Raw genomic sequence first — 21,274 nt, forward strand, 5'->3', positions numbered from 1 at the left:
TGATCATCGGTTAAGTCATATCTGTCTGAATGCATTATCACATTCAATGATATCTACACAACCGCATGAACTTTGGCTCATTTTAATTAAAATAAAGATTACAGCTGCATAACAGTCACATAACATAATACTTGTTTGAGTATGCATTTTGAACATTAGATCTTAGGAATAAAAGGCGGTTCCCACTATTCACAGACATAAGGCAAACAGAAACCCTGTCGGACACAAACATAAACAATTTCAAGACATGGACGCTGTCTCTATTTAAAAAAGGTGCTGCATTGTACCTTTAAGCTGAATCACAGGAAGTATCAAAACAAAAAGTAAAGTCATTGAAATGAATCTCAAAACAATCACATATGTATTGTGTGTGCTAGAACATTCAGTTAATGGAGCAAAATATGTATAGGCTTGAAATAAATAACACCTTTGAAACATGCCTATATGCATTCAAAATATATGAAAATCATATTCTTATTCCAGATATAGGATTATTTCTGTTATTGTCATGATTTATTTAATGCTGCAATGTCACATTTAGGATTATGATGAAAGGTCAAGGCTGAAAACATGCCTTATAGCTCCCAAGTGGTTTGATTTAATTTGATGAAAGTGGCATGGAGATATAAACATTTTAATGATATAAATCAGTGTAATCAATCATCATATTTGAAAATAAAGAAATTCCAGTCAATGTCTATCCAGTGATTTAGCCTTTGTATTTGTGCCTCCACCTGCATTCATGTGTTTCTTGAGTCAGTTTTTCTTAGAGAAAGGGGTAGCTCTGAAGTAATCTTCGACTGGTATGCTTGAGACTCCTCCGAACCAATTCTGTAGCCAGACCTGGACCAACTCGAGCTTCATGAAGAACCACTTGTGTCCCACTGGCCATTTTCCCATTATAGGATGTCTGTAATAACAAGGAGATGAGACATAAATAGTTGTATTGGATCAAATTGGCCTAGTTAAAAAAATGCTTGAAATGTACATGTATTAAGTGCACCAATTAACTGTATAGCATTAAAGTCACCTTGAAAACACTGCTTCCTTCGCAAACTCCAGTTCCTCTGGGCCCACATCCACCATCTTCCCCGTTAACGTCAATCGAGCACATCTTGGATCTTCAGGATCATATATCATTTTCCTAGAAAAAATATTAAATTTGTGTCAAATCTCATTAACAATGCGGTGTGTCTAATGACCCTATACTGTAATGTTTCAGTCAAATACATTAACAGTTGTATCATAACAAACCTGCAATATTCTCCTTCAGACTCTGAGATGGTAAACGATGCATTGGGATTGCTTCTCAGGTCTGCCACAGAGTTATCCATTGCAGTGACATAGAAATAGATCACTCCAGTACTGTTCTCAAATGGTCCATCGCTCACAGAGAAGATGTTGCCAAAGGGGTAACCCTTAATCTGCAGTGAGGCAAAGACATCAAAGTAATATACATCAATACATACACAGCACATTACAGGGAAAATATGTGACGTAACCAATGGTTTTAACAAGTTAAGCAAATTACGAATGCTTACTTTATGGACTTGCGGAGTAGGGTAGTAAAATCTCTGTTTGTATTTTTTTTTCGACGCGGAAATAAACACATAGGTCTACAAATGCCCATGACATAGGCATAGGGCTACGGGGTACAGAGAGTAACAAACAGACCTCGTGTTATGTAAAATAATTAGAAACATAGGATTGCCTGAATCAAATTAACACATAATACCCGAATAGCGTCAGAGTTGGCCTACCTTTTCTTGAGTTGAGATGGTAGAAAGATGTCCCCAGTCACTGTAATGAGCGATGTATCTGGCCGTTCTAGCGGTCTCTTCATGCGGCGGAGGGTCGACATTACCCGGCTCTTTGACTTCTCCCACCCGATAAGAAAATACATGCGACGAAACCGTGTCCACGTTTTCGTTCTCGGATTTGATCCGTTCTCCGGTGCTTTCAGCGCCCTCCACTAGCCCCTGAGGTGGATAGGCCTGCTTCCATAACACAACATTGTCTCTCAGTAATGAAGGGGAAACCTCTTCGGATAAGGCATCTAGTTCTTCTTCCACTACAACGTCTTTGGGAGATACCGCCCATGAAACAGAGTTTCTGATGGTATAGGTCCGACAGAAACACAGGCTACTGAAAAATATTGCCAAAGAAAGGTACTGGTGCCCCATTTCGATTGCATATATGTGACCCCTTTGCTGCCAACGGCGGGTATGGTAATGTTGTTGTTTTGTGTTGTCCCGCCCACTCGAGCCTGCAGTTATGCCTATATAATTTTTTTTTTATAGATCCATGCTACTGATAGACACGTGATCATCCGTTGTACTTACCGATACGTATAATATATGTAGGTAATATCAAATGTAAATGTACCAAGCTAGGAAATACAGGGTATGCCCAACAAGAAGTAAGATGACCGGAGACACCGACCAAAACAAAATAGCCAAAGGTCCAAAATAACCTAAATTGCTGCCCCCTCGCGAAATTCAAAGGTAATGTCATTTTGGAAAATACTCCTGTTGGGACAGGTTTATACTGTGATTGGATGAATGTACTTAATAACTATCAAGTAGGTCTGGAGAATCTGCATTTTCACAAGGCAACAAATGGAGACTAGCAAAGGGTCGTGGAAAATGTGTCTTAATAATATCACAAATTATGTAACTTTCTTTACTTTACTCCTAAAAGTAGATTGTATAAGTTAGCATTTGTATTGCCCCTATATCCAATCGGTGTCATACTGAGGACATGAAAATCTCCTGACTATTTTAATGTAGATTCCTCTAGCTGTCCTGCATTCTTGCAGATATTTCCACTTTCCCCATATATTGCAAATAACTTGTTATCTCCCACCACAACAGTCTCCAAGACGGTCACTCCTCTCACCTTTGTTTTGTCAATAGATAAAAACCTTTGTTGTTACTGCCCAAGATATAAGAATTTCTATGTAAGAATCATATACAACCACATTTGACTCATGAAGCTGCTTCGTATATATGCTGCCTATGAGCCTTCCTATTATCCTGCCTCATTAAATCGATTATTCAAGACGAGTCCTGCAATAAATAGTTTTTCATCAGAAATATATCAGCAGCAACATCCATTTTTTCCACCTATATAGTTTAATGACACATCTATATGTATGTCTGTACATTAAGGCTCTGCCAAAAACAACTCAACCAATAGAATTTTTAATTTTTTGAAAATTTACATAGATTGCTACGAGAGTGAGTGGATCAACCAAAACATGTATTGAAATAGGGTTAGCAATATATTTATAACAATCTATTACGTAAAAAGTTATTTGTACACCTTCAGATTCATAGGCTAGGTATGAACGTTTCTTAGAACGTTTCCATTGTTTTATCACTCCATGCCATTGACTTTCTTTTGGCTAGTTCCATCCAAGATGGCTGACTTCTGACCGATTCAGACTGGAGTGGAGATGATGGTGTAGCAGAGGAAGACGGTGTTGCCGAGGTCTGCATCCGATGTCTGGCCTTTTTCTCTTCATTGTCAGCAAGCCGGCCTAGTATCTTGGCTGGGATTGACTCTTAAATACAATGTCAAATTGTGGTACAAGAAATTTAGCAGCATAAATGTTATATAGTATAACCATGTTTACTGTTCATTATCTACATACCTGCAAGTTGTCCTCCTGGTCTCCTCTCAGATGTGGTGTCCTTATTTATAAGTATGTTGTTGAGGGAATCTACGGATGATTCAGTGTTTGTCTGTGTTTTACTTTGATCCACCTGAGAAAAAGAGTAGGAATCACATCTTAGATTTTTCACGGCCATTTGAGCTTATCTTATTGTTTTCCACACTTTTAAAAATACCTTGAAACCATGTGTGGTACCTCCCTCTGTGCGGTACTCGGGGAAGGCAGCCCTCTCCCCAACAGAGGTCTGCCACGCTGTCCTCCTCCCTGACTGGGCAGCTCCATCTTCAGCTGCTCCTCCTTGGGTGGCTAAGGCTGGGGCTTTGGCTGGGGATGGAGCATTGTTTGAGGAGGTTGGGGCAGAGGTCATTGGTTTGAATTGGTTGCTATACTGGAGACCCCCACCCCTGGATGGCTCCTGGGCTGTGGTTGGCTGGCCATAAGATACGTTTGCCTGGGCAAAAGAATAAGGATTGCTGCCTGGAGCAGATTCAGGCATACTCTCCATTTGTGTGACAGGCCGTAAGGAGGGGGCTGCGAACATAGGAGACGCAGCATTTGTGCTGGACGGTATGATTGGCTGAGCTAAGGTGGGTTGAAATGGCATATTATGGGCTTGCTTTGAGATCGGTGAAGTATTTTGCATATGTGGTCTTTCAGAGACATTTAGTGGGATATTCTGTTCCACTGTAGGTGACACTTGAGAATGCTGGACAGTCTGCGCTGAGGTCAATGCTTTGATTACCGTTGGTTTCATTGCCTCAGTTAATGGTTGACTTGTGGCCTGTATCTGTGGCATATCATGTTGCTGCGCTACACCATGTGTTTGTGATGCAAGTTGTGCCTGCGACTGAATATCCTTATCTGTCTGAAATTGTAAGCTATTCTGGCCCTGATTTGTTAGCTGTGCTGGGGTCGGCTGCCGGGCATTACTTTGCATGCCTGTGAAATCTCTGGGCATACTACTGAACAGGCTTCTTGTTTTCTCCATGGCCATGCTCATCCAAGACACATCTGCTGGGGCTGACTGGGGGGCTGACTGTGAGGCCGTTTGACCCTGCAGGGTATCTTCAGTGTTTTCTACATCCTTGGTGTTTAAAGACATGTCCAGTGTCTCTGAAGTAGATACAGACACTTCTGCCTGCTTTGTGTGATTGGCTTTATCTCGAAGGCTTGAGAAAGTAGGCTGGGCGGCAGTTACACCTAAGCAATAGGGAGATAAGGTTAGGTACATTTATAGACCATCCTATAGCATCCTGCCTTGAAATTCAGTACAAAGTTAACATGTTATCACTCTATAATCTACTTCCTGTGTGATGCATATATGTTGGACTTCAAAGTCCAATACTAATCCTAGATAATCAAGTCACATGGCCTTCTAAACATCTGCACAAAATGAAATTCAGGGAAAAAGAAAAATCCCTGAACAAAATCATCAAAAACATCCAATACTTTCTTTACTTCATTTTCTCTCTTTCTAGACTCACCAGCATGTCGGAAAGACCATGGCCTTGTGCCTCTTCGATGGACACTTGAACGGTCAGATTCTATATCCCCTATGATTCTCTTGTCACCTTTTTCCCCAGAACAAAAGGAGGCCGAGGTAGGGTGACCGGGTATTAGCACCGGGGCAGACGATGCCATCTCTGTGCTGTTCGGTTGAACACTGGAGGCAGAACTTTCAGTGCGGTATCTTAAAGACAGAGATGTGGAGCGAAGCTTCACGCCAAAGGCTCCTGTCCCTTGATCCTCCAGGACCTCCTCTGCATCCACAGATTCCTCTACCCCCTCCTGACTGCCCTCTATCCCTGCTAAGGCTCCTGTCATAATGGCTGCTTGTTTTGGAAGTTGTGCTGATTTTCTTTTTTTGAAGGTCACCCTCCTTTCCAAGGAATTAAATTCACCTTTGTCTTTAACTTCTCCATCCTTAGCTATTCCGGCAACTCTTTGTTGCTGTATATCTCCTAAATCTTCCTCTTCCTGCATTTTCTTCTGAAATCCTTGTCCCTGTGACTGGTTGACATTTGAGGTGAAGGACTTCACCATTGTTTCTGATCTACCCTTGAAACTGGTTACACCATGTGCCACAAAGCTGCTTGACCGAGGCCGTTCTCCAACTTGTCCTTTTACAGAAGACAAGTTGAAAGGCCCTGAACCTTGGCCTTCTCTCTGTGTGACCTCAGCCATTGGCTGAGTCATACCATGTTGGTTCAAAGAGGAAGACCTGAAAGACCCAACTGGGCCAAAGCTGGGTGAGAGGGACGTCGTAGACACTTCTTGGGAGCTGTGCTCACTCTCAAGATTTTTAACCTTCAGCCCAGTTGAGATGAATTCATTGCTTTTGGCATGGAATACAGCCTGTATTCCTAGGTCGGCAAGACGCTCTAGTTTGCTCCCTTCTGTCGTAACAGCAGGCTGTTGCCGATGCTTTAGATCAACGGGATGGAGAGATTTAGCTCCGAGAAGCTGAGGGGTTGTATCAGATCTTTCTGGTTGTGATGCTGCTTGTGCCTCTTGTTTGATGGCCTCAGCCTCCAGTGGATTTAAATGGAGACCCTGGGGTGTAAGCGAGATGTTGACCCCCTCTGGTTCTGATTGTGGGATCTGAATTGAGTGGGAGGACATTGCAGACTCCGTTTCAGCAGGAAAACTAGTTTCCTCTTCCAATGCTGGATGATTCATGTCATTTGTCAGGTTTGAAAGAGGACTGACATATGCCTAAAGAATAAAAGATGGGGGGAAAAAGGAAGAAATGCAAATAAAAAGCATATCAGTTGTGTCTCAATAGTCATCCTTAACTTCCCTTGTGTGAGCCAAAAGAAGAAAACACTCACTCTCTGTCGTTTAGTGCTGGCCCTCTGGTTCCTTGGCTTGACGGACATGCGGTGGCGTGCAGCAGAAGTATCCAGAGAGGAAGCAACCTTGGCAGGGCTGCTGAAGTCTGAAGGAAGGTCAGCAGCAGTAGTAGGTGAGGTCAGCAGAACAGCAGTAGGTGCAGAAGGAGATGCCATGGGAGCCACAAATCTGGTAGGTGACTTATTGTGGGCAGGAGACAGAGGTTGTGCGGAAGGCTGCAATATTTCCTGAGAAATAAGTCAACAAATAAAATACCACATCATTGGTTAATATAATTACATTTGAAGACTACACTAGAACCGACCCAGTTCCCAGTGCTCACATATACATAACATGGGAAGATCCGGGATTGATCATGTGATATAACCTCATTATAATCTATCATGATAATAACTTGGCCTGGATAATGTACCTTATTGAGAGCTTCCTGTGACGCAGATTCACTAGCAGAAGCCCTGGCCAGGTGGTCCGGACGTTTTAGCGACAGACCACTGGAGGGGGGCCCCAAGTGCAACTTCTGCTGCTGAAGCTTCATCTGTGACATTTTGAACACAGACTGATGTAATTTCACAGCAGTCCCACAATTGTCATGGAATTGTCTTCCAGTACTACAGCTCCAAAACAAAGTGATACCTGAAGAGCTTTGATCTTGGTGTGGACATTCTCCTGGGACAGCACCCTGGAGGGTTCTGGGTCGGCCAGGACCTCGTCTGCCACAAAGATGCTTTCATGGGACAATGCTCTTGACGCAAGCATTATCTCGGAGCACCTGAGCAGTGAAGGATTGTGCAATGATGGGAGAAAGAGGGGATCATTTACTGATATGACTTTAGAGGTTTAATGCAGCAATCCTGAAGATTTTACCTCAACAGTAAGAGTTCCCTTTGAAAGGAAACAAATAGTATCTGCCTTATTTATGATTGCTTCAATGTTTATCTGTAATTATTTTACTATTTAATTTATTTTTTATTATTTGAGTGTTCTTGTTTGTGTTCTTGGATGTGACATATTATATCACCAGCTGTAAGTGTGATTAGCTGTTACAAGAGTTTTTGAAATAAATCTGCCTCTTCTGACATCACAAGTGGGCGTGTCCACCTAGAGGTGTGCTGGATAGATCGGTCTACCAGCTTACCCAGTGGACTATAGCAAGCATTGCTCAAAACTGACATTACAGTCAACACACATTTTATGGTGTCAGTGAATTGTAAAAGCCTGCATGCCAGCATATAAGGAAGGGAGGGCACCCAAAAAATTAGTTTCCACTTGTATACACTAGCTGGTAAAAAGAACACTTTGACGAAGGGTTTAGTAGGTCAGGTGACTTCATGCAGTAACTCACGCTACATCTTCCTCTGAATCAATTCCCTTCCCAGCTGTGATGTCACTGGTAGACTGGCTGAGTTTGGCGCGGCCTTCATCTTCCTTTCTGGATCTCTTGAACAGTCGAGATTTCAGAATCTTCAGCTTAGACTTCTTCCTCCCTAGTGAATACAAGACATACACAAATACAGCTTAATGCGCACACATTCCCCCATGTGCATGCACACACACACACACACACACACACACACACACACACACACACACACACACACACACACACACACACACACACACACACACACACACACACACACACACACACATATACACACACTTAGCCTTTTAAGATTGTTTTTTGCATCCTCTTTTTTTTGTATTTTTGCCGTAGCACATTGCCAGTGACTCCCACCTGGAATATCTTCAGGGCTGTGTTCTACTGTCCAGGACTCCATTGCTCTGGTCAAGAAATAAAAACAAAGAAAGTCGAATTTGGGACAATACCAACGAGAATCAATAACGTTTATGGATCTTATTGTCTGCCGAGAGGTCAGAGTCTTTCTGAACGGTGGACATTAGTAATCCGATGAATTGTCTTTGCATATGAGCACCTCAGGCACTTATCAACATCAGACGCACCACCAAAGTTCAAAGGTTTATTGACGATGAACAAACTTGAGTCTTTCCGAAGCAAGAAGGCGTGGTTAGAACGTTCCTTGTACTGTGAACTCCCCTAGAGTTATGAGTATACGGCACAAAAAGAGGCAACAAACCATACATAGCTAGTGCACTGTTTATTGTATATTCATTGGATAAATATGCGAATAATCAAACTAATAATCATACTGATCATAATAATAACCATAATCATATGTTTATACTTTACAGTGTATAGAGGTTATGAATTGAGTAAAAATAATATACACTTGCAGTGACACTATAGGCCTACATGCTCTGTGATGTAAATAGCATCTGACATGCATGCTTCATAGAGCAAGATGCGGCAGGCCATGGACAAACATGCAAAGTCCACACCACACCTTTTGCTTTCACGAGCCTCCTGTTAGCTAATGAACACCCTGGTTGGCATGCATACCGTCGAGCATGAGACACAAAACTAAGAAAACAGAATCTCAACTCTGGGCTTTCTGAAGTTCTTCACAAAATGTACAGTACCACCATCATTTAAAACCCTGCAATATTCAGGGCTTGAAATAATAAAGCTGCTTTATAAAGACTTGAGGGGGGTCACATGTACTATGACCCAAACCATAGCACCAACAGAAACAGGAGATTATCCCCTGGATTATTGACATTGCCGAGTGATCCTTGCAAGATTTCACAGCCCATAATCCACAACAACGGTTTAATCACAAACCCATGGACCGCAGAAGCCCAGAAAACTCACAACAGGAGTGGACTCAATAAAACCAATGTTGTACTTCTCTTCTCTTTTCATTAAAAACTGTAATATAACCATATATTTTTTCATAAAGCATACATCACCCATAAGGGTGATCTTTGACTTACCAAACGTCCATTCGTTGCTCTCTGGGCCTTTTCTCCTCCTTATAAATACTGTTCTGCTGGTAAAGAGCTTCCGTCCTCTCTGCAAACTCCTGCCTCTGCCGTCCACATCTGTCTACAGAGGGAGGTGGAGGGGAATCGAGAAACTAGGAGGGTAAGAAGGGTAAAAGAAAAAAGAAAACAGAGAGAGAGAGAGAGAGAGAGAGAGAGAGAGAGAGAGAGAGAGAGAGAGAGAGAGAGAGAGAGAGAGAGAGAGAGAGAGAGAGAGAGAGAGAATGGGAGGCAAGGTCACTCCATGAAAGAGTGAGCCGGCACACAAAGAGAAAGAGGACAGGATAGAATGAGACGCGGCAACAGAGAAAGGGAGAGGGACAGAGTGGGAGAGTGAGAGAGAGAGAGTGTGAGAGAGAGAGAGATAGAGGGAGAGGGAGAGATAGTCTATTACATTAGTGGCACACTGTGGCCCTCTGCGCTAAGCTCCTTATGAAACGCTAACCTGATTTTAGTCCCAGAAATGAGAGTAAAGGAAAAAAATAAAACCTGGTTGGAAAGAGGACAGCCATTACTGCTGATGGAATTGTTTACACTTGCTCTAAAGGCTGTTGGACAACCCCCAAAGATTCATACAGGTGCCACAATGGAGGATGCATTTGTCCATTGGTTTGAATGCGCTGGGCAGAAGACAAATAGCCACATCAAAAGGAAATCAAACATGCCCTGCCGGAGGGAACACACCTGCAGGACATTCTTTATATGGGCATTGCAGCTGAATGAACTACCAAAAGCCAATATTTTGATTGACCACCTTTCACGCATCTCTACTGGTATTACTGGAAATGTGAGGTGTGTGTGTGTGTGGTTGGAGAACTGTGATTTGTTAAGGCCTCTTGTACATGGCACCACAATGCCCACGGGAGCCCCACTCCATAGATGTTTATTGGTAACTTTTTACCTGGCCATAATAACTAACTAGTCATTACATAACATACCATAGAGCAACATAGATGCTGGTAAATTATTAATCTAAATATATATATATATATATATACATTTTCTGGGTCAAAAACTGATTGATGGTTATCATTATATGGGAGAGATGATCATACGTAGATGGATGGATTATATACTTTTTCTTTGCAAGGACAGTTGAGGAATGAGATTAAAGCAGGAGATAATCCGATCACTGTTCTTTGGATTCACTGAAGAGATGGTTACCATCCATTCAATTCAAAGTACACAATGTCAATGATAATTTACCTCTCATAAATTTACCAGCAGCTACTATGATGTGAGATTCCACCTACATGATTAGTCTCATTAAAGTATTTTAAACCAAAAAATAAAACAGATCACACATTTTTTTTATGAAACAAGGGAGGTTAGACTGTAATTTAAACAATAAATCTTAGAAAAAGGTTATATTTTTATTGAAAAATGATTTAAGGTTAAAGTTTTCCACAAGATGGCGCCATCGCTTCCTAGGAGGGTTGGTCATTGGGATGCATAAGGTATTACATAAACCTACAATTATTCCATACAAAATATACAAATATTGCCAATGTTTTAAATAAAAACAAAGAAAGTTGAATTACATGCCCCCAATTATTTCAATATAATCTGAAAGCAGTCTATATCTAAAAGCAGTGTTAAAATATAAAATAGGTATGAGGCTAGCACATGACAGTTACCAGAACCAATATTTAAAACCTCCTCCATGCTATAGAAATTTTCTCAAGGCACCAAAGAAGGAGAAAGAAGGTAGAGAGACATCTCCTGCTTGTGTTCAGTATCGATTGTTTTCTAAAATATTCTCTTCACATAACGTCTCCTAGTTTCTTTGTGTGTTTGGTGTGAAAAATGTCCACTGTGGTCTCATGGCACTGCCTGAGATCATAGTCACAATATCCAACGGAAAAGCGGCCCTGCAGGACAGAATGAACACTTTTAGAAACTCACCAAAAACAATATTATAATAATAAATAATAATAATGTCACGTTTTCTTTCCAATTTTGTTCACAACACTTGGTAAGCCTAAAGAAGCAATGAGCTTGACCCCAAAAATGACATGTCTCTTATTTCGATTTCATTTGTCCTTTAACTTGCCAAAAAGGGAACAATACAAACAAAGGCATGAAATCCAAATAAGGGCCAAAAAACGTTGTTTCTACTAGGCTTCCAGCTCTGTTTTCCCGGCCATGATATATCTCTACTTTTAACGTCATGACTCTATCGAAGCCTAATGGGCCAATGTCAATATGCAATTTCAATTATAAACATATACAATGAAAACCAATATCTCAAAATATGCAAACTAGAATTTTTTTTATTAATTTGGCTCTTACAATTGCATTAATAGTTCTTAAGAAATAAATAGAGTTAAATAAAATGCAACATCATGGATACTGTCTTACCTTAGATTTCTTAAAGTAGTCAAGTCCTCTTCCTATCTTGATGATCCAGCCGTTGTCAAACCTTTCAAGGAAATGAAACGAATAATAATCAGGCTACAACTTATTATATATTACATCAATACGCTACCATTGCTGCCATATAAAGCTGCACACAATTGGGCAGATATCTCGCAGCATTAAGTACTCATGTGTAGGTTATGTATAGTATATTTGTGACTTTGTGTTGCTAGAACATTAACCACACCTGATCTCTCTGTCATGGATGGTGGAGGAGTACTGAAGGTCCAGGGATACTCCTTGAGTCTGAAGACTCTGCTTTACCTCGGCCAGGGCAGTGTTCTGCTGGCCACTGTCCACCTGCAAGACAGCACAGACAGAATCACTTAAGGGTTGGCATTTGTAAGGGCTTCATCTATGCATGTATGTACAGAATGTATGCATGTATGTATGTATGTATGTATGTATGTATGTATGTATGTATGTATGTATGTATGTATGTATGTATGTATGTATGTATGTATGTATGTATGTATGAGTGACAGTGTTCTTTATGTCTGTGAACTGCAGTGCCTAAATAGAGTAGATGGCAGTGATAAATCAGAGTCATTGCCTACTTCATCCTGGGACGTAAGCAGGTGGATTGTTTTCACTTGGCAGTCGGCTTTCAGCAACATCTCACAGAAGCGGAGGAAGTTGTACAACTAAGAAGTAAGAAGGGATGGCCTTTTTTAGGATATGAAAAATGTTCTTTAGTGTATCTTCGTGAGCTGGAAATCGGCAGTACCTGATGGATGTGTCGGATGTAGGGATCTTCTACCCAGACCTCTGAGAGAGCACTGCTTATGTAGGGCTTGAATAACATCCCATAGCTGTAACCTGTGGCATCCTCAGATATTTTGATCTGCTCGTGGTATTTACCATCTGATTGAGGATAACATTTTGGGGAGATTAGTTAATAGTACTACGAAGTAATACATTCCTCAGGAAGATGAGGATAAAAATGTACGTTTAAACGACATGGCTCAATAACAAAGATATACGCTGCCTGGTACCCTCTTTAAGTTGGTTCACGTGAACTTTGATCTGCTCCGCTCTTTCCATGTAGCCCTTGATTTTCCCCCTGTAGTGCACTTTCTTTGGGTCATCTTTGACGGCTAGTGGAAGAAGATACATCAGTTGAGCAGTTTAGCACAAATGGTTATATTATAACAGAGTTTCAAATAGGGAGAGAAAGAGACAGCTGCATAGAGAAACAAAGAGAGAGGGGGAGAGAGAGAGAGGGGGAGAGAGAGAGCGAGGGGGGGAGAGAGAGAGAGAGAGAGAGAGAGAGAGAGAGAGAGAGAGAGAGAGAGAGAGAGAGAGAGAGAGAGAGAGAGAGAGAGAAATGAGAGGGGGAGATATACCTTTCAGGACGTCCATAAGCAACTGTATGCCCTCCTGATAACAGACAAGGGACTCTTGAAAACGAGCACCCTGGTCCAGCTCAACAGCACGCTTAAGGACAGAGACAGCAGATGCCTCCATCCCAGTAACGTGATTTTGTGTCATGATCAACCAAACAGTGTCTTAACCAATTTCTATAAAAATAACATGGATATCCCAGAAAAATGGGTGTATATTTTTCTAAAACACAATCTACATCTCCCCGGCGCCTGAACATCCGTCACATATGTTTAGACTATTGTAACTTCCTGAGTTGACAGGAGTCACACAAAAATATTACCTGGTGGATCCCCTGCAAAAATATACTTTAAGCCAGACACCGATATTTAGAAAAACCTAACATGAACAGAGCATATATGCATTCATTTTTTATGTATATTTATTTTACAATACTAAACTTATGTGTACGTACTTTAAGTTATTCTTTATGAGATACTTCTCTGAGCAGTACTAGAAGGTAAGTATAATTGTTCCTTCCGGAATGTTTTCAATGCAACCCATTGACACTTCCGGTACAGAGAAACGTCACCAGCACAACATACATGAGAAACGCTGTGCTGAGCTTTTTATGTCATTTATCCTCACCCCCGCTGATGGGAAATTGAATATGGCCTTACCATATTTTTGAATGTGTTATTAATATTATATCTTGACACATTGTCTGTCTGCAATAGCTCTCTGGACACCGTTTTTGTGTTTAACCTTGGCGGCTATTCCCATGCTTGCTAAGGCTGGTTTAACTTTCATTATAACCAACATAAGTGCACCTTAGTGAGGAAGATGTCACTCTTGTGCCGCTGTCTAGCTTTACCGTTCAAGGTAAATAAGAAATCATTACTATATTAAGTTATCTTGTGATTGCTTTTCTTTAACGAGTAATGATCGTAATGCCTCGTATCCGTCTCTGTTTTATGTGTCACAGATCTTGACACAAGGCCCTGTATATCAAACCCCTTTACTTACATCGATTCGGACCAGATTTACCAAATCACGGATTCCTAGTGCGGTATGTTGACACCCATTCTATGATAACGAAATATAATGTATCTTTATTCCTTCCAACTATTGATTGTCTGACATTTTTTGCCCCATGTTCGAAACCTCAGCTATTTGAAGAGAGGTCCAAAGAACATTTGAAATATGGGGGTGATCCAACTCAACCCCATAAACTTCACATAGTGATACGTGTGAAGAGTACAAAGAGACGTCCATACTGGGAGAAGAAACTGATTAAAGACCTTGGTCTTGAAAAGGTAACGTTGACCGTTTCATTGCATTCATGGTCTATTTTATTTTGTTTTCTTTTTTAGTTAATATGGTTCAACAACTTGTCACCAAACATATTCTCACTTGTACTGCCATTGAGTGCAAAGTATGTTGTAGTCTCTCATTTCAGGATAAGGGTAGCATAAATCGATATTTTTCGCATGACATCCCCAATGAAAAGACTGAAAGCTACAATGCCCTAAACAAGGCAACAGTGCCATCTTGTTGTTTTATCTGTTTGAATTCATCCTTGTTTTCTGTGTTCATTTCATTGAGGATATTGTCAAGAAGAAAAACATAGATTCATGCCATTTAATTCCTTGTCAGAAGTTTGCATTACAACCTAAAAGTCCATAACATTGTGATGGAAATCAGGCCTTACATATGATTACGAGGCTTTATGTCTGTAGACCACGCTGTTTAACTAAACTGGGTAAGAGACCTACCAGGGAATGATACATTTGTACAGATTTTATCTTGCTGCTCAGTGTCACAAATTCAGGCTGCAAAAGTTGATATTGTCAAAGAATGCATGTTGCCGATGTCTATGCGGGTGAACTTCTCTTGATTATGCTGTGTGACATTTTATCAAGCCTTAATTTCAAAACATTTTAATGTGCAATGCTCTTTTTTGTCTTGCGTATATACAGGGACAAATCCCTGTTGTTCACAAAAACACACCTGCAGTCAATAGCCTGTTGAAGTACGTCAAGCATCTTGTGAGGTAAGATGGCAGTACTAGTATGAAACTGCAAGATAAAAAATAAATACGGTGTTCTCCTTTGGTACCATTAACATTTACCTGTTTGAAAGCACCAAGTTCTCACTTAAATCCTCAAACCACAAATACATTTTGAAAGCTCAATATTTCATAATTTAGCATCTTCAGTGCATATTCCAATTGGATTCCAGGAGCTAAATGTCCCTGCATAACTTTGCTAACTTTCTCCATTCCGGCAAACTTTGTTTGCTGCAGCATACAGCCACTCAAGACACCGTATGGACTCCCTGCTGAAGAAGACATGGCAGACTCGTACATCAACAGCAAAGGAGAGTTGATTGTGCGACGCCTCCTCAAGCCAATAGAGCCCAAGGCTATTGAATCTTAGCTGTGCTCAGTACACGCTCACATTGAAGACGTGTTATGTTTATATATACACATTATGCCCATGAGAATCCACTCCCAATCAAGGGGCAATGTGTTTTCTTAAAGAAAAATAAAATGTTGAATCTGTATAGTTTCTGTTTACCTGGGGGGGCCGGGGGACAAATATTTCATAGCCACAGAAGGAATGAAGAGGGATCAACAAGAACACTTCTCAATCACGTTTTAGCATTTTATTAAGCAGATGGATAATTATGAACTCCTAACATGAATAAGCTTTCTCAGACATGCAATGGAACCCATGTTCTTGTTTATTTTTTCACATGAAGGTTTTTGCGTCGCATATTGGCACTGGGGGTTCGGTTTTTCACAGTCACCCATTAATCCTTGGTTCAAATAGGGGTCCAAATTATACAAAATACATTTTGGGTACACAATCACTTGAATATTGCCTGAAATGTAATTTGCACTGAATAAGCCGAACTCTTTAACTGCATGCACAGATAAAGCCAAAATAATTTAATCAATACCATGGTGGGATTGCAATAAGTTAGGAGAATATCATAAGGTTCTTGACTTGTTCCACCAACCAAGAAAACCAACACCATCAGGGAGAAATCCTCTACATTTTCTATAGAATTTGGTTGACTTCTACAACCATTTGAAAGATGAATGTAAAAAAAAAAAAAAAAAATGTAAACCAAAAAGGGGTGAAAGGAAAAGGAAAGATGTTTAAGGAAAGGAAAGACGTAAACAATGAACAAATCAAGGTAGTAATAAAGGTCATGAAATAAAAACGCTGTCTTTATAATGGTGATGTCCCCTGAGAGGGAGAGCGTGATATTGGAGGAAAGAGGGAGAATGTGGTATTCAGTCATCTTCAGAATCAGAGTCAGAGTCATAACCTTTCCCTCTTATGGTCTTCTTCTCCACCTTTGTGAACTTTGTTCCTGGTCTCTTTGTCATTGAAGGAGGCTCCATGCGATTACCACTAAGACACAATGGGGAAAAAAATAAAAGGTCTATACAAACACAAGCAAGTATCTTATTTACAATCATATCCAGTACTATTTTCACAAGCAAAAATATACAGGTAAATGAATCAATTCGTTTTTTTTACCTGTAATTAATAACATCTGTGCAGCCAAGTCTCCACTCCAGCATCTCTGTGGAGAACTCATCTGTGTTTCCAAGATCACCGAAGCCGACAATGAAGTCCTTGGTTATCCCATCTATCAGCAGGGCCATGGTGGGGATCACCTTGATATGCAGCCTCTCAGACAAGAAGGGGGCCTTCTCCACATTCAGCTTGATAAATTTTGTTTCAACATGCTTCTTGGCCAAGATGGCAAGGTGCTTGTCGACAATTTTACATCTGCATAAAAAGGGAAGATAATTAAATAATGACAACTGTTCTGAGAGAACCGTATACATTTTATATCTCTGTTCTCTAAGAGATTAAAATGGATAAAAACAAGCATATATTCAGCATTAAAATACATTTTTGCTTACTCGTTTATAATGACATTTATTCAAATCTGACATCTAAATTAAAAATGACTAGTGCAAAAAGCAAATATATTTATTTTGATTACCTGAAGGTGGAGTCTCTGTAGAAATGGCAGACCACATTCTTGCTCTCCTTTACCTCCCCAAAAAAGTCTTTCTCGCTGGGTATTTCTCTGTATTCGCCATGGCCTTTGGACAGCCAGTCCTTTAAAAATAAAGAAACAGAAAACATTTAAACTTAAACTTAAAACCATTGAGGAGGAGTCAAGTTTAATTTGTGGTTTGAGGAGAGATCAAAATATGCCCGATTACCTGCTTCTGTTTCTGAGCTTTTTTGAGTGCCTCCAGTCTCCTTTCCTTCAGTTTATCCAGTTCGTCGTCATCCATACGATCCAGCTTGTTCAACTGCTCATCCACCTTCTCCTCCATCAACTTGGCTGACTGCTCAAGCACCTTTGCTAGTATATCCATGGTCTGTCCACCTGCCATGGTTGTAACGTTTGTGAAGAAGCGTGGCACTAAATGTCAATTAAAGCAGGCTGAAAGAAGAAATGAGACCGTTAACAGGCAGCAAGCATCAGTCATGAACAGTTTCAGAATATGAATAGGACACCTATTCTTAATAAGTGGTCGTTCCATAAATACTTTCGATTAAGGATTAAAGGCAGATTGGATCTATTAAATGCCATCATGTGTTGAATGCCTGTCAAAATTAGTAGTTAGTTACCACTCAAAGGCCCACTATGCAGGATCGGCCATTTCTTCGCTGTTTTCTTGGTTTGCGCACGCACTTTTCTCTACATAGCGCGGCCTACAGCTTCGTAGTATATATTTTACAACACTGTCGTAACAACTCGTTGACGACCCATCCCCATGCACTTCTACTCTAGCCATGTGCATTTGTTTTCAAATAAGCCGGCGAATGCGTGGAGCCATCCCTGAAGTAGATGTTCATAAAGTGTAGACAAGGTTATACATTTTTAAAATGGTGTATTTGTATTGCAATAAACATAAATCCATCCTTCTTAATAGTTGACGGGGAGAATTTATATCCTAGATAATAATGGTTTTATCTTTGGTTGAACAGAACAATCAGTGTAAGAGTGTTGGCAAACATAATACATAACGAAAGCACCGACAGACGCCTCTTGGGTCCCTTAACAGTCGATTGATCCATGATGAATGCAACAATTGCCTCGCAACTGGCTGTTTATATCTAGCCGGTGCCATGTTCGGGGGTTTGTCTGTGCCGTAAAGCATTTTCGAAACTACAATCCGACTACATTTTCGAGGCGCGATTGGATACTTCCGCTGCGTCACAACCGGATTGTGTCGGTCCGAACAGAGCAAGTTGCATATTCGCTTTTTCCTTGGAGAAGCGACAAGGGGCAATGAAACACCCACCAAACGACCCAGAAATGGTTGTAGAACCATCAGAATAACTCTCAACCTGCATAATTAATGTAATTTTGGCTAAAAATGTTGCATAGTGGGCCTTTAAAGGACAAAAGTGGTAACACAACGCCATCTTGTTTTTAAGACTCGATAAGTAGATTGACCAACTGATGAAGACAGAGATTGTGCCATCCGTCCACAACACGCAAACTGTGTTCGCCAATCTACATATTGAGTCTTAAAAACAAGATGGCGTCGACGGATGAACTACTGATGGTATTGTGTATATAAAATGTCATTTTTAATAAACAATCTGTACACTTACAAAGTTATCAATGCCTCGTTTTATATGTTAAGACCCTTATTATACTACCAAAGAAGTATCGGGCTACTTCTAGCCTTTTAAGTGGTTTAAAATAACGATTTAGTTTTTACCATAACACATGCCCCATCGTTCCAAGTTTATAGCGTTTTGGTAGAATCGGCTAAAAACAGCTAACTTAAGAATGCGTCCATACGCGCTTTTTTGCTCCCAAAAGAACATTCTAACTCGTTATCATACTAAACATATCCCAGATCCATTTTACACCGGATTTCTCCTTTAACAGCTGAAGAGGCTATTTGGGTGTGTTAGCAAGTGCATGTAGCCTTGGCAACTACAATAGAAAACGCCTGCTGACCATGGCTCTGATTACCATTGCTTTAGTGCACGTTATTTGTCTTTGTTAGTTTAAATGCCTTTTTCAATGTTTGCTTACTGAGCAGGGTAGTGATGAGAGGGATCGAATTTGATGTCACTGATGATGTCAGTGTTCAGCATTATTAGCTTTAAGTTAGCCGAATAGCTATTGGCCTGTTTTGTTTTTGCGCCTACGTATCGAATAAACGTGAGCATTTGTTAAACAGAAGTATGGCAAACAGGAATATATCAAGATAAAGAAGGTATATCAAAGACATCAATATATGCATTAACAAGACTGTTCCCTTACCAGTAAACGATACTCGTTATTGTTCACGATGCTGTAAAGTCGGATGTTGCGCCGCCAATGCTTGTAGGAGGGGCGCTGTCAACTACTCCACTGGAGCATAGAACTGTAAACTAGAGCAGACAGACGCCGCAGACTTCACCGACTAGTTGCTGCGATACGTCTTCGTCGACGCCATATTAGAGAGGCCCAGACTAGCCTTTTAACAAACAAGTAAAAGGGGGAGCTTCGGTTTTTCTGGAAAAGCAGCACTTTAATGTTTACATATCTCACCTAATTTAAATGTATCGATTTTATAGTCATATCAATTATATTAGAGGTATCTATTATTTAAAAATATATAAATATTCACTGCTTGACCTTAGGTTGATGATAAACCGTTAACATAAAACTCATGTTAGAAGTATTATATATTTAGATTTATTTATTTATTTTTAACCGTTTATCCATTAAAACCACAGCAACCCCGTTTGTTTACAGCGCAGTCTTTGCCTCTCCAATATGGCAGCAACGTTACCGTACGATCCAAGGGCCAGTGCGGCGCATGGACCTATTAAAGGCCATGTTGCAGGTTAACCGGACGTTTCGATTAATGGGTACATAAAGTAGTCAAAATATGTATATCACTCATAAAAGGTCTCCAAAGCAGTGTTAAAGTCCAGTTTTTGTCGTTTTTGGCAGTAACGGGTGTTTTCTGACGCCATTCAGCGATGACGTCATGTTGGGGAGACGTGGTGAAAGGTAGCCTCGACCTAGTACTGGTCGTGGCAAAAACCACAAATAGCACAGCCATATAATTTCGAACCTGGCCGACGTGGGAGGGCGAATGAGGAATTGCCGAGAACTGTTGGCCGTCAAAGCCTATTAAATGCATGGTCAGAGGAGAATGAGTGGAGAGTTGCTATAATTTAGCAAGAAAGGACAGTGGATTAAAAAATGGCGCCCATTCATTCCAATGAAAACTGCTCAATAGAGTGGCGAAGTCCATGGTGCAATTGTGCAATTGTTAAAGGCTGTAGAGAAAACGCAATGAGAAAGACTACACGTCTCGTATGTGACGTCACGCTCCCTGCGACTGGCGTGGACAAGACCGACAATCTCCCCATCGGCATAGCTGAAACTCTCCACATGCCCCATGCCCCAATTTTGCCGAATTTTACCGAAGACTATTATTAAACTTTCATATGGGAATAAGATTTGACTCACCACGATGAAACTGAAAAGACAGTGTAATTGCACAATGGTCAATTAAAGGTGATGCTAAGATTTCACATTTAGAAACATCATTTATCAGGTTGTTTGAGATTAACCAGTAATCCAGCCTTGAGCATTGACCATTGTTAGATGCATTGAACCATGTAAATTGTTTTCTAGTTGGGTTTTTCATTCTCCAGTAATCTACTAGATTGGCCTTTGTCATCAGTTCAAGCATTGTTTCGTCAAATGCGTGGCACTGTCTCGTTGAAGGTAGGCGGTCTAACCTAATATCAGGGACCAGGTTGAAATCCCCCCCTTTTATTATTCTGTCTGTTGAATAAAGCCTTTTCCACTCCTCTATACACCTGTTTAGAGATGAGAATAGATTTTTGTTCTGTATTTTTCTGTTGTAACCATATACACATAATCAAATGTGGTTTATTCCATTAATTTCTGCTGAAACCATTAACCAATAACCATTGGGGTCACTAATCCTCCCAGGGAAACAAAATCATAACTCCAGCCGAATGTGATGTTCCATGACTGATGGAATGGGGAAGTATGCACTGTTCCTGGGGGCTT

At 40.6% G+C, this 21,274-nt stretch overlaps 5 protein-coding genes across 6 annotated transcripts; 1 reads left to right on the forward strand and 4 right to left on the reverse strand.

Moving 5' to 3' along the window:
* Nucleotides 1–66: 66 nt before the first annotated feature.
* creg2 (cellular repressor of E1A-stimulated genes 2) lies at nt 67–2,444 on the reverse strand. Its single transcript, XM_030343207.1, has 4 exons — nt 1,761–2,444; nt 1,255–1,424; nt 1,031–1,144; nt 67–910 (listed from the first exon to the last, which is right to left on the reverse strand). Exons 1-4 carry the CDS (start codon nt 2,181–2,183, stop codon nt 757–759), a joined length of 861 nt encoding a protein of 286 aa, XP_030199067.1. The 5' UTR covers nt 2,184–2,444; the 3' UTR covers nt 67–756.
* Nucleotides 2,445–3,187: 743 nt separating this feature from the next.
* On the reverse strand, nt 3,188–9,749 carry cracdla (cracd like a). Of its 2 annotated transcripts, none has more exons than XM_030343185.1 (10): nt 9,383–9,745; nt 8,265–8,311; nt 7,872–8,013; nt 7,163–7,298; nt 6,942–7,064; nt 6,508–6,756; nt 5,161–6,391; nt 3,852–4,876; nt 3,656–3,767; nt 3,188–3,565 (listed from the first exon to the last, which is right to left on the reverse strand). In XM_030343185.1, exons 2-10 carry the CDS (start codon nt 8,305–8,307, stop codon nt 3,357–3,359), a joined length of 3,270 nt encoding a protein of 1,089 aa, XP_030199045.1. In that variant the 5' UTR covers nt 8,308–8,311; nt 9,383–9,745; the 3' UTR covers nt 3,188–3,356. The 2 variants fall into 2 exon arrangements, with proteins under 2 accessions (XP_030199045.1, XP_030199046.1); XM_030343186.1 differs by having other exon boundaries at nt 3,416–3,565; nt 3,872–4,876; nt 9,383–9,749.
* Nucleotides 9,750–10,782: 1,033 nt separating this feature from the next.
* On the reverse strand, nt 10,783–13,508 carry mitd1 (MIT, microtubule interacting and transport, domain containing 1). Its single transcript, XM_030343208.1, has 7 exons — nt 13,195–13,508; nt 12,844–12,945; nt 12,576–12,712; nt 12,406–12,492; nt 12,036–12,148; nt 11,792–11,852; nt 10,783–11,301 (listed from the first exon to the last, which is right to left on the reverse strand). The coding sequence occupies exons 1-7, from the start codon at nt 13,337–13,339 to the stop codon at nt 11,194–11,196; spliced, it is 753 nt and encodes a 250-aa protein (XP_030199068.1). The 5' UTR covers nt 13,340–13,508; the 3' UTR covers nt 10,783–11,193.
* A 218-nt stretch (nt 13,509–13,726) lies between these two features.
* Nucleotides 13,727–16,299, forward strand: mrpl30 (mitochondrial ribosomal protein L30). Its single transcript, XM_030343210.1, has 5 exons — nt 13,727–14,053; nt 14,157–14,240; nt 14,341–14,487; nt 15,151–15,224; nt 15,477–16,299. The coding sequence occupies exons 1-5, from the start codon at nt 14,015–14,017 to the stop codon at nt 15,607–15,609; spliced, it is 477 nt and encodes a 158-aa protein (XP_030199070.1). The 5' UTR covers nt 13,727–14,014; the 3' UTR covers nt 15,610–16,299.
* Nucleotides 15,820–19,944, reverse strand: txndc9 (thioredoxin domain containing 9). Its single transcript, XM_030343209.1, has 5 exons — nt 19,499–19,944; nt 17,427–17,653; nt 17,201–17,319; nt 16,726–16,980; nt 15,820–16,596 (listed from the first exon to the last, which is right to left on the reverse strand). Exons 2-5 carry the CDS (start codon nt 17,601–17,603, stop codon nt 16,476–16,478), a joined length of 672 nt encoding a protein of 223 aa, XP_030199069.1. The 5' UTR covers nt 17,604–17,653; nt 19,499–19,944; the 3' UTR covers nt 15,820–16,475.
* Between the last annotated feature and the right edge of the window lie 1,330 nt (nt 19,945–21,274).

This window comes from Gadus morhua, chromosome 20 (genome assembly GCF_902167405.1).
Source record: "Gadus morhua chromosome 20, gadMor3.0, whole genome shotgun sequence".
Classification (NCBI taxonomy): Eukaryota; Metazoa; Chordata; class Actinopteri; order Gadiformes; family Gadidae; genus Gadus; species Gadus morhua.